The sequence below is a fragment of the Arvicola amphibius genome, chromosome 9 (genome assembly GCF_903992535.2).
Source record: "Arvicola amphibius chromosome 9, mArvAmp1.2, whole genome shotgun sequence".
Lineage (NCBI taxonomy): Eukaryota > Metazoa > Chordata > Mammalia > Rodentia > Cricetidae > Arvicola > Arvicola amphibius.
In genome coordinates this window covers 96036023-96050442 of record NC_052055.2, presented here as the reverse complement: position 1 = coordinate 96050442, position 14420 = coordinate 96036023, and the positions used below count along the sequence as shown (strand labels likewise).

General features: G+C 44.9%; 1 protein-coding gene across 1 annotated transcript in view; it reads right to left on the bottom strand.

The window, feature by feature from the left end:
• Slc9a2 (solute carrier family 9 member A2) overlaps window positions 1-13524 on the bottom strand; it is an 86474-nt gene extending 72950 nt beyond the window's left edge. Inside the window, exon 1 of the mRNA XM_038343500.1 lies at window positions 13233-13524. Within this exon, the coding sequence (XP_038199428.1) occupies window positions 13233-13524 (292 nt within the window). The remainder of the gene's footprint in view (window positions 1-13232) is intronic.
• Between the last annotated feature and the right edge of the window lie 896 nt (window positions 13525-14420).

Sequence of the window (14420 nt, the reverse complement as noted above, 5' to 3'; positions counted from 1 at the left end):
TAGCACTGGGAGGTTTTACTTCCTAGGGGGATATCCTTCCACTAAAGCTCATCTGTGCAGCCCCGATTGTATGCAGTGGGGCACACACCCTGGGAAGAAGGAGTTCAGCAGGAGTGTGGAAAGGACAAGAGTGGATGGTTGGAAAAATATATGATAATATATGTATTATCATATTACAAATATAATAAATCTGTAGAGTATATTTTATATATTTTATTACAATGCACATTTTAATGTTATTTTATATAGTATATATTACATCTTACATAATAGGTGGTGTGTGAATATGCAATATATATTTATATATTATTCTGTTTTATGAATTATATGCATTGTGTTGTATGGTGTACTTCACTGACTGTGCATAACTGACTTATCCATGAATACACATGACCGCCCTGGGCTGTCAGGGAAGTATCAAGGAGAATGCTTGCTCCCACAGGGAAGGGCACACCTTGCCTGCAAGAGGCCCCACATGCAGGGCCTGATTTGGCCTCCACCTATTATGCCTGGCGGCTGAGCCTTCAGTTTCCAAGGAGGAACCAATGACAACAATGGGTGTGCGTTGCCCTTCTTTTCCATGGCAAACTAAGCCAAAGCCGACGGACGATTTTCTTTATTTTCACTTCGGCAACGTTGGACACTGAAATATGTATGACTTGGGCAGAAGCCTATTTATCACATCAGCAGCAGGAGGCCAGGACATCTAAATAACCGAACAACTTGCCGCGGAACAAATGGACCAAACAGACTTTTCCAGGGTGCTATTATGCCTTGGGAAGGGAGGTGGCTATCTGTTCTCATTGGGGCCAGCCACATTGCTGAGGTCTTTAAGGCAGCAAGTTTGACGCATGGTAACCCTGTCCTCGGGAGGGCTGAACGAAGAAGCTGTCATTATCAGTATCTCAGGTTGCTGGCGAAATAACAGAGGTGAATGAGGGCAGCCACGTGACCTCGGATTCACGGCTAGTTAATGGCAGGGCTGGGATTCTGGGAACTAGAGCTTAGGTGACCACTCATGTACGTTCAAGAATAGAATACACATTATAAGCAAGTGGAAAGGCTAAGATATTTGAGAGTGAAAGAGCAAATACATAATGTATGTGCCCAGAGAACACATCTAAGCCACAGGTGTCATACAGGGGGTTTTGTTACCTTAATTACTGTACGACTTAGGTGCAGAGAAACAAAAAGCTTTACTAATTACTTTTCACCTACTTAATAGTTATTTACCGAATCCTAACTATGTATCAGATACAGTTCCAGACAATGGGTCAAGTAAACATAGTTCCTTCCTTCACAAAGACTGCATCTTAAGGCATGTCACTTGTGCGTGGTTAGGTCCCCAAAGGTGCATGATGATCTTCCGTTAAGTTTGAATGTATGCAACAACCAAAGAAGAATATTTAGAATTTTTTACATGTCAATATCAATTAGAATTGATATTTAGTAGCCCATGTTTCTCTCGCCTAAGAGTACTTAACATTGTAAATATGTCCAATATCCTCCCTCTCATCCATGGGGCATATTCTAAGATCCTCAGTAGATGTCTGAAACCAGAACTAGTACGAAAGCCTGTATGTGTATGATGTCTTGCATGGAGATTCATACTGATGAGAAATTTGAGCTTGTAAGTTAGACACAGTATGAGTTTAGCAACAATTGCTATTATAGATAAAATAGCTCCAGCAACTTAGCAGAATAGTTAGGTTGGTGCAATTATTCTCTCTTGAATGCTCTTTTATTAAGACTTATTTTTATTCTTAATTATATGTGGTGTGTGTGTGTGTGTGTGTGTGTGTGTGTGTGTGTATGTGCTTGTGAGTTCTGGTACATCAGGGAACTGGAGTTACAGGTGGTTGTTAGCCTCCTGACTTGGATGCTGAGAACAGAACCTGGGCCTATGTAAGAATAGTAAGTGTTCTTAACCACTGAACCATCTCTTTGACACTGATTATTATCTCTAGGAAGAAATAAGACAATTGGAATTAATGAAATGATTCATTCCTGACCATGAGTGAGCACAGCTAAATGTTATCATGGGATGTAAATCACAGATCAGAGAGGATTACTATATCGCAAAGCATAAACATTCTACATTCCCACACAACCACAACAACAAAACAAGGCTCCACCAAGACTCCGAAATTCCAGATCATGTTCCAGTTTTGATGCTGCCACTGGATTCTGTCTCCTTGTTCTTTCCATCCCACCCAACTTAGAGTGGTTGCTAGGAAACTGTATTACTAGTGGCTCTAGGCCGCAAGCTGCTTCTGTGGATTATTTCAGTTAGTTCTCACAATGACCCTCTGAAGGATGCAGATGGAATGACCACCATAGCCTGATTTTACCATGGCAGTCGAGCCTGAACAAAAGACAAAAGAGGGGTCAAGCAGGAGACTCAAGGACACTACTTTGTCTGCAAGGAAAGAATGAGTAGATCGGTTCTACCAGCCCACTCTGGAGACCACAGGTGGGCATACGACACAGCTGACCTTTACAGTTTCTGGGCATTGGTTCTAGAATCCCCCTCAGGTAACAAAGTCTCTCACATACATCGGTGTCATATTTACAGGTCACCTAGGCACATGCTTCCTGCACACTTTAAGTCACACATGAACAATGCAAATGCCATTTAAATAGCTAGACTATTGTATGATAACAAGAAAAAAATCCATTCCTTATCCAAGTGCTTGGTATAGACATCCAGTATGTCACCAATGTTTCTGATTCATTATTGGTCGAATGCACAGAAGCAGGCCCCACCGACAAGAGGCCTACCTGTAATTCAATATGCTTTTGCTTCCAGGAAGTGATGAGGTAACACCACAGAGAGATGAAGAACTATCTGTGGCCCCAGGTCAACCACTTGCCAGTTGGGCTGTCTGGCGCAAAGTAGTTAAGCTCCCTTGACCTCACGTTTTCTTCTGTGTTTTGAAATACGGGATGACATTCTTGTATTACTATGAGAATTAGGCAACATGGTGAGCATTTAAGGACACATGTAGCCAAGTAGCTGGCGGGATGATGCTGTGTCCTTCTTAGCTATTATTATCTTATGAAAGAAACTGTGAGAGTCTCACCCATGGCTCCCCTGCGAGGGGGCAAGAGAAGACAATGCTGGTCTCATTACAGTGCTCGGGTTTCCAGCCAGGGATCCTGGGAAACAAGTTCAGGAGCTGGGAGTAGCAGTGACTGAGACACAGAAATATGGAGGCAGGGCTATTTCACTGCCCCGTGGTCGCCTGAGGAACTGGACATGAATAAGTAACTCTTGGCAGGGCTTGATACTAGATAGCTATAATCCCAACGCTCTGGAGGTAGAGTTAGGAAAATTGGTATTTCTTTTGTCTCTATAGAAAATTCAAGGACAACCTGAACTACATGACACTCAAAAGGCAAAAGTAGCACCCAAAGAAAACCTTCACACACCTCTAAAGGTCTTTTCTACAAAGAACAAACCCAGGTCCTTATTAATGATGGACATACATAAATAATCCAATAAATACAGAATAAGTATCCACCAACAAGCTGCACACCCCTAAGCCTTCAGGATAAGTTTCTAAATGCAACTGTATGTTTCATTACTTTTCTCTCTTTCCCATGTAAGCTTTTATATGCCCAAACGAAGAAATCATGTGGTATTTGTCTGTCAAGCACGAATCACTCACACGGAGAGCTTGAAGAGAATGACTGTGTCTGTCTGCGGAATGAGTGGAGAGGTGGAAGAAGATAACGACGTCTTCAAACAAGGAATGAACTTTATACAACAAGACAAGAAAGCCCATGAAGGGTGACGAACAATGTATGGAATTATTGCAGAAAGCACCTCAGTTATGATTCATTGCTTTAGAAAAGGCATAATTGCAAGTAAGTAGCCTGCAATTGAGCAGGCGTCCTTCACAGTGACAACCCACCCAAGTCGACATGACACTTTCAGATAATAGACACGCTTCTCCTACCCACCCATGTCCACTCGACACGTTCAGATAATAATAAACACACACTTCTCTTGGCTTCCGGTTTTTAATTTTGGTTTGTTTGTTTTCTTTGTTAAAAGGGAAACAGGGGCTGTCTCCCATTCTTTTCCTGGCTCGTGGGACCCTACTCCCAATACTGGGTCGCCTTGCTTAGCCTTTTTTTTTTCTTTTTCTTTTATTTATTTATTTATTTATTTATTTATTTATTTATTTATTTTGGTTTTTCGAGACAGGGTTTCCCTGTAGTTTCTAGAGCCTGTCCTGGAACTAGCTCTTGTAGACCAGGCTGGCCTCGAACTCAGAGATCCGCCTGCCTCTGCCTCCCGTGTGCTGGGATTAAAGGCGTGCGCCACCACCGCCCGGCTCTTGCTTAGCCTTAATACATGGGGAGGAGCTTAATCATTCTGCAACTTGATATGCCATGGTCTGTTGATACCCATGGGAGACCTGCCCTTTCCTAAGCAGAAAGAAAGGAGGAGGGGATTGGAGCATGGGAACAGAGGGGGTAAGGAAGGTGCTAGAAGAGAGGAGGAGGAGGAGGAGGAGAAACACAAATTTATCTATACAAAACAAGCGAAAGCTTTGCTGCACAGCATTTCTTGCATTGTCCATATAGACACACAAAGCGTACGAAGGAACTGATATACGGCCCCACTTCGGCTAGTCCTGACTTCAACTAATCAAGTGGGAAAAGCCCAAGGAGGTGAAGACTCACCAGAGGTCTCAGGTTATGATGGAACATAGAACTGGGTCACCCTATCTCTAAGGTATTTCAGGGCTTATTTTTCTCCCACACTTCTTCAGTTCCTGCCTGAGCTAGGACTCTTCTGCACAAGTGAGAAAATAAAGAAAATAAAGCAATGTCAGCATTACTACGCTTTCACAGCCCAATGGTTTGAAAATGATGGAAATACAGTTGTTGTTTCTTTTGCTTGCAAGTGAGAAGCCATCACAATCTAGCTGTAAACTTTAAGCAATGCATGAAAATCTTTCTGTGGAGGAAAATGACTCGGGCTGAAGACACTAGCCACCCCAAGATGCAAATCTAATAGCCTGTGTTTAATACCTGGAACTCACTTAAAGGTGGACAGAGAAGAGACTCACAAAGTCGGTCTCTGAACCCCACATGTGTACCATGCACCTTGACACAACACATACAGAATACACACACACACACACACACACACACACACACAAATTAATGAATTGTTTTGTTGCATTTTAAATGCATTTCTTTTAAAAAGCCTCATACAAACTATCACCATAGTATTAAACAATATAGATGTAAAAATATAGCACCCTCTAAGTACAAATTATAATACTAATGCCTAGTGTCCTACATCAACATAGAAGACCATGTCTAGGAGACCAGAAATAAGGAAAGAAACCAAAGCAAGAGGCCTCAGTGGGTGTTCGGGTCACAGTGAGCCAAGGGAGCTCCAGACATAGCTCGATGCATGTCCTCTGTGCTGGGACCTGACTCTGTAACACCTGCATGAGAGTAAGACTTTAGACTGGTGGAGGAAGGGCCCCTGCATAAATTCCCACCTCTAAATAACTGCTTTCCCCTAAATAAATAAATAGGAGGAGGGGGAAAGATGCCTCTAGCCAGAGAAAAAAGGGAGGGAAGCTGGACAGTTCTATATGGCTCCAGGCCAGTAAGAAGCTCACCTGGGATCGAAACAGAATTCCAGGTCCTCATCACAAAACGCTCAATTCATACGGGAAAGCCAAGTTGTGAAAATACTAAAACACATCCCTGAAACAAACCACTAAGAACCATTTTATAAGAACAAATTTGTAAGTTCCACAGACTCAGCCAGATCAGTGTCCCTTAGTGAAACTAAGCTCACAGGACAAAAAAAAAAAAAAAAAAAAAGAGGTCTATGCAAGATATTAATATCCAAAAGGAAAGAGTTAATGTAACAATTTACAACCCAAAGATAAAATATATGAATGCTAGTAGAAACTATAAAATGACTATAGGAAGAATGAAAATTAAGTAATTGCTAAAATAAATATAATTAAGTTAAACAGCATGAACACAAGGCAGATAGACTTGAAATGGGCACAAAGAGGTTGAAAGGAGAATGCAATTAGGACTAAAAGTCTAATGAGTTGGCTGACTACAAATTAGAAGCGTGTTGTGGGCAGTATGGTAAATCGGAAACAAAAAGGTTTGAGGAAAGCAAAAATAAGCAACAGAGAACGGAAAAGAGAAATAAATTAAGAAAAAGCCATGTAACAAATACTATGGAAGAAAAAATGCACAAATGTTTCTAGACACATTGAAACAGAAGCCAAATATCAGAAATAACCAGAGACAAAAATCATCAACAACAAAACCCTGAAATGCAACCAGGGTTGGGAGGTGCATGGGAGTCAAATTAATTCCGAAGGGCTATGGGGGGTTCACAAAATAGCCATTAGGGAAAAAGAGGGCAGGAAGCAATGACATCTTATCTTCTCATTAGAATACCTCCACGCCCTATATTCAGTTTAATTTTCATTACAGAGTATAATCAAATTAATGACATTTTCAAAGGACTGGGATAGAACTCAGTGGCAGAGCACATGTCTAGAAGGTATGAAGCCCTGAGTAAAACTCCTACCACCAAGAAAAAAATATTGAACAAGGATAAAGACAAAGGCTGTCCCTGAAGTAGCCACTGAAGAAGGTATATGGGGAGAAGGGGAACCATCTAGAAGGAAGAGCTAGAAGTAACCATAAAGAAAAAAATGATGAGAAGGTTTACAAATCTAAACAAACGTTATGTAGAGTAAACCTTTCTGAAGCAATGTAAACTTGGAAATAAGCTTTTCAAACATAGAAAGCTGAAGCATATTCAGGAACATGCTAATAACAACAATGAAAACAGCAAATGCTATGTTTGACAGAGAGGAAGTGAAAGGGAAGGTAGAGGAGGGGAGGGAAGAGACGTTAGGAATGAGATAAGTAAGAAAATGGCTGCAAAGTCAAAACGTTGGAAGAAAAGAAAATAATGACATCAAGTAAAAGAACAGAATAAAATGAGCCCCAGCAAATCAATACAATTAATGCGATAATGTCCTTTTTTTAAGCTGCAGAGATTTCAAATTTTAAAGACAGAAAATCCAGTTATACGTACTTTAATGAGACGCATCTAAATAGAAGTGACGTAGCTAATGTTCTACTAAGATGTAGGGAAGATGTATCTGATGAGAAATATTACTGTGCCAACGCCTACGAGAGAAAAGGGATGTGCAAACCCAGTTCTATTCTGAGTAACAACGATGATATAAAAACATCAAATGTGAGCCACAAGGAAAGCTGTAAAGGAAGGACCAAGATGTAACAATATTGAATCAATATACACCTAAGAACACGAGCTCCAAATAGATAAAATAAAAGTTGACAAAATGTGGTATGTTTTTATACAGGCCAGAAACAGATAAGCCAGCCCAAACCCAGTAGGAGTGCTGAAGAGTCTAATGCCATGATTAGAAACTTGATCTGTGACTGTCTGACAGTATACATACATGCCTGTGGACAACGCATGACACTAAATACTTTGAGCTTTTACTGTCTTTTCACATAGAAAACCCTGATATTAAAAACAGCCCCACATTAATCCACATGGAACACAACAATTGAGAGTATAATAAAAAGCATCAGCATACTTTTCTGAACAAAATGCAATCAATATTGTGTAATTAAAAATAGATAAATATATCAGACACAGAGAGAAAATAACTAACTTTGGTCAAGATGAAGAAAGGCATGAATAAAAGTATTAAGAATAAAACAAGCTCAAGAATGCAGATGGAGCCGGGCAGTGGTGGCGCACGCCTTTAATCCCAGCACTCGGGAGGCAGAGACAGGCGGATCTCTGTGAGTTCGAGACCAGCCTGGTCTACAAGAGCTAGTTCCAGGACAGGCTCCAAAGCCACAGAGAAACCCTGTCTCGAAAAACCAAAAAAAAAAAAAAAAAAAAAAAAAAAAAAAAAAAAAAAAAAAAAAAAAAAGAATGCAGATGGAGATCTTTAGGATCTCTGAAAAAAATTCTTTCAGGAAATGTAAAATGTCAAGTGACATTAAAAATATAAATGACCAAAACTGACTCAAAGAGACACAGATAAACCAAATTGCATATTAAATTAACTGAATCATCATACAAAATCTATCTCTGTAGCAGAACCATCAAATTCACTTAATTTTACAGGTAAGTTTTTACAGACCAGAAAGAAAACATGTGTGGAGGTGGGGGATTATACATCTTAGGGTTCCTTCACAAGAACCAGGTGCCCCACTAATGGTAAACAAAGTTATCCTTGTTAAAGTTGAGCCAGAATTAGATTTTTCAATTGGCAAAAACAAACAAACAAACAAGCAAAAAAACTGTAGTTATTTTTAAAATAAACAGTGTGGCTATGTAGTCCTGACACCATTCTTGATGGTGCCTGAATTAGTCTTCAGAAAGAAATAAAAAGGTTGCCGCGTTCCCTTTTCAGACCTAAACCATTGAGCATAGATGGTGCTTCCACAAGAGAGGAGGCTGAACCCTTCTTCTGGCTTTATTGGGTCAGAGCACCTGCCAGCAGACACACAGAATGCACAACATGAGAAGTAAAGACCATGAACTTCACCCCAGCCACCCCCAGATGGTGCGTAAGCTTCAGACAAACTAGACTAAGAATAAGCCAAGTGCAAGGAGACCTATTTTTTTCAGAGATAAAAATCTCTGTAATTCAGAAAACTACACAACTTTTGAGTCTCATATTTTAAACTCATGGTAGCCTGAAACGCAGAACAGACACCTTCATTGGCCAAATGTTTTGCCTTTCCCTCAAAATAGCAATAATAATAACAATAGTAGTGATAATAATAAGAACCCTTTTACCCAAGTAATAAGGTAAAGAGAAGTAGAAAACACTGTCCCTAAGCCCAAGTTGCAGGGCCAAGAAAATAAGAAAGGCAAAGGTAACCAGGTAGGAAAAGCAAGTAGACCAACCCCTGCAAGACCCCTCTACTGTAAAGGGGCACACAGGGAATCCCAGAAAAAAGAAGGGAATTCCGTTACTGCAAGGATGAGACCCAGTGCTCTGTCCCTAAACCACGAGCTGAAGTAGATCATGCAGCCATGTTCACTCAGTGTAGAGCAAGCACAGCTCCAGTGGCCTAGCTCACTAGGAGAGAGAGCTAATCAGACAGCTGTAAGGCACACCAAGAAACAGCGTTTGGCTTCTTCCTCTACTTTCCTCATATTGCCAGCCTAGAGCTCCAGCCCTGCCTACAGCAGGCACAGTGTGGGTTTTTTACTGCACAGAGAAAAAAAAAAATCAATGTATTTCCAGAATGACACGCACAGCGACGCTGATAAGAATGTGCACACACGAGGGCCTAGAGAAAAGGCAAGGAAGTGCTTCATTCTGAGTTGGACTAAACCCACTGTGCTCTTTCATTCGTTCTGTTAAACTGCTTCACATATACGTGGCGTCATTGGATTCAGCATGAAGCTTGGAGGAAATTTCCGAACTACGTCCTCAGCCAAACAATTAGGAAGTTGATTTTTTTCCCCTAATAACCAAACAAAGCAATGAGAAGATAAGTTGAATTACACTTTTTACAAAAAAAAAAAAAAAAAAAAAAAAAAAAAAAAAAAAAAAAAAAAAAAAAAAACCCAAGAGTACTTTCTGAATTCTGAGAGTACTTGGAAATCCCGATGTGAGTGCAACCTGTTTATCTTTGTTTAGATTAATCACCGGTAATGGTTCTCCCTGTTCTCTGTAGCAGGTAAGTTCTGGCACACCAGGTACTTGCATTGAAATGCTCCAAACAGAAACCCCAGTTTCTGTTGGGAGCTGTGAACCCCGGGATCCTGAATTTCTTGTAAACAACGTCTTATGCTTGCAGCTGCTCTGAGCATGAGACCCTCAGGAGTTCCTGATGGAAGGGGAGTGGTTTCTGGTGGGTTTGGCTGGGGCATGGCTATCAGCTAAGGATCCCTATATAAGCTGCCTCTGGACACAATAAAGGGGGCATTTCAAGGGTGACCCGTGTCTCTGTGTGTCTTTGTGTGTTTAAATCTCCAGGCCATTGCCTGGCTTTTGAATGGTGCTGTAGTGCAGGTGCCACAATACAGGAGTAGTGCCTTACTGTCATGTAGGACAGGCGTGTAGTACAAGTTTCTATATGAGTTGGCATTTGTGTTGCCTCATACCCTCATATCCCCGTGTGCGCTGGGCTCAACATCTTTCCCAAATATGAGCAACTCAGGCCGTGTAAGTTACGCTCCCCCTCCCCACCACAACATGTGCGCAGACAGAAGTTTTCAAACACCAAAGCTAAAGTGGAGCCTCTTCTATTTTCAAATAAACTTTAGTATTTAAAAAAAAATTGCAGATAAATTAAACCACCGCATACTAACATTAACCAAACCCAAACTTAATTAACTTATATGCAGTTAGAATTGGCATTTGAAACTGCGAAGCTGCAAAAAAGCCGCTGCCTTTCTAGTTCTAGTTCTGCACGCATATTTATGTTTTGGGGATAGATAAATTATGAAGTATATTTGATACATAAGGTGTAAGCATTTAAACTCCACAGTGTATGCTTCAGAACTCCTTTTTCCAGCCTGTAAAAGTATTCTGTAGTACCAGAGCAGTCTTGTTTAAAGTCAGAGAGTTAAGAGTCTAGGGAAGAGATTCTGGAGAAAGACTTGGGAGTAACGGGGAGGGAGACTTGAGTTCATCTGGCTATTTGTGCATCCCTCCAGAAGCAGCCAAAGAGACATGAGAGGGCTGGGTTATAAAATAGGAAGAACGAAGCGAAAGAAGCCAATCAACAGCTTTTATAACCCCAAAACCCCACTTCCTGTCCTGAGTCTGATTTCTTTCGCTTTACTCCAGTGGGGTCAGCACCTGGCTATTTGCACGTCTCTCTGGGGGAGGAGACAAGAATACCTGTGTTGTCACCCACCCACTGTGTGGATGACCCCAGATGACCCCAGTGGTCAGAGAAGAACACAGTTCAAGAAAGGCAAATGGATGAGGAGAAGACAGTTGCGATATATAACGACGGTGGCCGAAGCCAGCTCTGTGAAGGCAGGAATAGTGGCACCTGAAATAGAAGGGGAATTCCATCTGCTGAGCAAGAACACATTTAACAGACACATAAAGGTACCTTCGAACTTTGACTCACACAAACGCAGACACTTTTTAACCAAATACCACACAATTAAGATGATGATGTCCATTAAGATGAGCAGAATAGCACAGCTGGGGAGGAGAAAGCACCTAAAGGCCACCCAAGAGAACATGAGTTCTGGGGTGGGTTATGACAGAAGGCCAGAAGCAGGGCGGCAGCAGAAGACAACGGAAAAGCAACTGAAGGGCCAGGAACAGCCCAGCTGCTGCCGCTTCTCTCGGGACTCCACTGACTCTCACCACCTGTATGCCTGCCTCACTGTCCCAGGAAGAATGGATCAACACCTGCGCACACCTCTAGGGAGGATCTGAAGATGAGACACCGGGCCCTCCTGGCTGGAACATGGTCTCTCCACCCATCAGCAAGGCTTCCTTATGGCTCCGCTCCCTTCCTCTCCAAAGCAGGGCCATCATATCTACCCAGGATGAAGGCTGCGAAAATGAGGGATAATGAACTTAAGTGCCCACTAGCGGCTGTTATTAGTGTAATTAATCTGATTAAAATAATCAGGAGTGGAGAACAGAAGAGGGTGTCAGAGGAGAAAGGCAGTATTGGAAGAGGGCACGAACACACCCCTCCCTCCAGAGGCTCTGACTCAGGTGGAGGGAGGGGCCCAGAGGCAATCCACCTGCCCACACGGGGTATGTCTGACTTTGTGGTTCATAGTGTGAGCTCTCCGGCTTTGGTTTCCGCCTCTCTCGGGTGAGCGTGTTCACACCCTATACAGGCAGGGATTCTGTGAGGGATATGTGAAGAGACCGCATCTCCGGCTATCATTAGAGGCCAGGAGCTTATGTGACTGTTTGCTCTATAGGTGAGTCCACGTTCCTTCAACCATAGCTCAGACGGAATTAAAACACGCAGGCAGCGAATCATGCGGGAGCCAGCAATTCCAGACTGCAAAACCATTACCTAGTACAGGACACCTCTGCTTACCACCACAATAAGCTCATAAGGGATTTAATCTAACCTGGGAAGTCCATTCCAGGCTTAGCTTGCAAGTCCCATAGGGTAATCAACCATCCCCACCACCTGCTTGGATCATCCCTTCTCCCTTGACACTTTTCATTTCTCTCTGGGCTGCTGTTCCTGCTGAACAGCTCCCACTGACCAGACTCTGGTCACCCTTGAAAACATAGTCTGTATAGGTCTGGCCAGGAATGTGATCCCTGCATCTGTCCATAGCTCTACTGGATTTGCTAGACCCCTCTGCCCATGGAGCATTTCCTGTGTTGTAACCACTGGGGCTTCTTCTCACTTGCTAATGAGTTCCCTAAACTGACTGGGACCTATGAAACATTGTAGCCCGCAAGGCAAACGCCTAAAGCATAGGAAACACTACCCTCTTTTAACCCTATAATTTTTGAATAGTGCAGCAATGGCTAACACACTGGAACACAGAGTAAAACTCTGAGCGAGTATTGTGATGGATGAGGTGGGCAGGGGAACAGGGATGAGAAAACAGGTGCTGAGATTTTCACTTTCAACTTAAGAACTGGGGATGGTGGGGCAAGTGGGTTAATTATTTGTGCATCTCTGATCTCGCTGACTTCAGTTACCTCGAAAGGAAAGGCTTTCTGGAGAGTGACAGGTACGGAGAGAAGGAACAAGGCGCTGGCATGGCAGCTGTACCCACTCAGGTGTCCACCATCTCATCAGGGACACGGGGAGGGTTTGTGTCTGGTCCAGCCACCCTCTCCCATCCCACATCTTGCCCAGTGCTAGCTCCCTCCTCTTCTCTTGCAGATGATATCCGATTCACCCTGTCCACTGACTCCCTCCGCACACAGATGTCCCTCAACTTGGGCACTGAGCTGTCAAACATGAAGTTCCGAGAAGAAGTCAGCAGTGAGTCCCTATGCGATGGGCCAGTCTTCCCCAGGCTTTCCAAGGCCAGAATTAAGAACAGGAGACCTTTCAACCTGCAGAAAGAATCTAATCTATCTGTTCAAGGCTGCAGGAGGCAGCCACTATCTGAGACCAACTACTTGCCTCCTTGGCTGGTTACCCACCAGGAGCCCCAGCACGATCGTCCCCGCCCCCACCCACGGGTACAGCTCGCTTACCAATCTTGGCCAAGGAAGCCAGTAGGATCCACAAAGTGATCTCAAAAGGGATTTGCACGTGGGGGTAATCCAGGGTGAACACAGGCAACCGACTTTCCTCGAACGGTGTCGTTCCCGGGGCCACCACGTTGGCTGGGCTTGGCGGGTTGGAGCTGGCACCCCTGGCCCCGGGTGTGTCCAGCAGGGTCTCGGCCAGCGCACCCGCCGGCACTGCCACCTGCAGAAACAGTAGCAGCAGCAGCAGCAGAGACGGTGGCGCCCGCACGCTGCGCACGGTGCCCGTGGGTCCCATGGGGTCGGCGACTCGGGACGCAGCAGAGACGCTGGTGTAGGGATCTGGGTGCCCTTAGCGCATCGCACGGGGACAGCACCACTAACTCAACGGGACAGGGAGAGAGTACCACGCCACTGCCGCCACCGGGCCGGTTCCCTGTAGCCAGCCAGCTCGTTCTTGGCTGTGAACTGCGAGCGGCCGGGAGTGGAACGCGCAGCGACAGGAGGCCACCGCGCGGTCCCTCGGCCGCGCTCAGCCGCCCTCCGCCGCCGGTCGCCCTCCCATGCCCGGCAGCTGTAGGCCCTGCCCGGGGCGGCCCGCGGGCGGGCGGGGACGGGGGCGGGGCGGGCGCGGCGCCCGGGCTGCGGGGCGGGAGGACGCGGGGACCCGGTGCGACAAGCACCTGCCGCAGCCCGCGGGCGACGCTGGGACCACGGTCGCTCTGCTCTCTAGCCGACTCCACGGGCCAAGACCCGATACCCCCGGGAGCCCGGGAGCTGTGGGTGCAATGGGTGCGCGGTGCGCACGGTGGCCCGAGCTGTCCCCGCCCCGGAGGCAGCGTCGGCCGTCCATCAGGGCTGGGACCGACGCGACCCACGCGTCGCGCCCTGCCCCCTCCTCCGGTAGGCTCCTGCAAGGAGACACCCCGGGGCTCTGGCACGCGAGGAGGCGCCGCAGGCTCAGGCAGGGAGGCGACGTTGGGAGCGGCGGAACTGGGGAGCCTTTGCCACTGTCAGGCGCTACAGAGACCGACTCACATAGCCGAGCCACTCGGGTCCTCAGAAAGATGAGAAGAGCTGCGATTCGCACCCCTCTGGAGAAAAGCACATTGAGAACACAGCTTGTTCTCTGCGCATCAAAACTCCCAGTTCAGAACTCAGCGTTCCCACGCTCCCCCGGAACCCTTGTCTTTC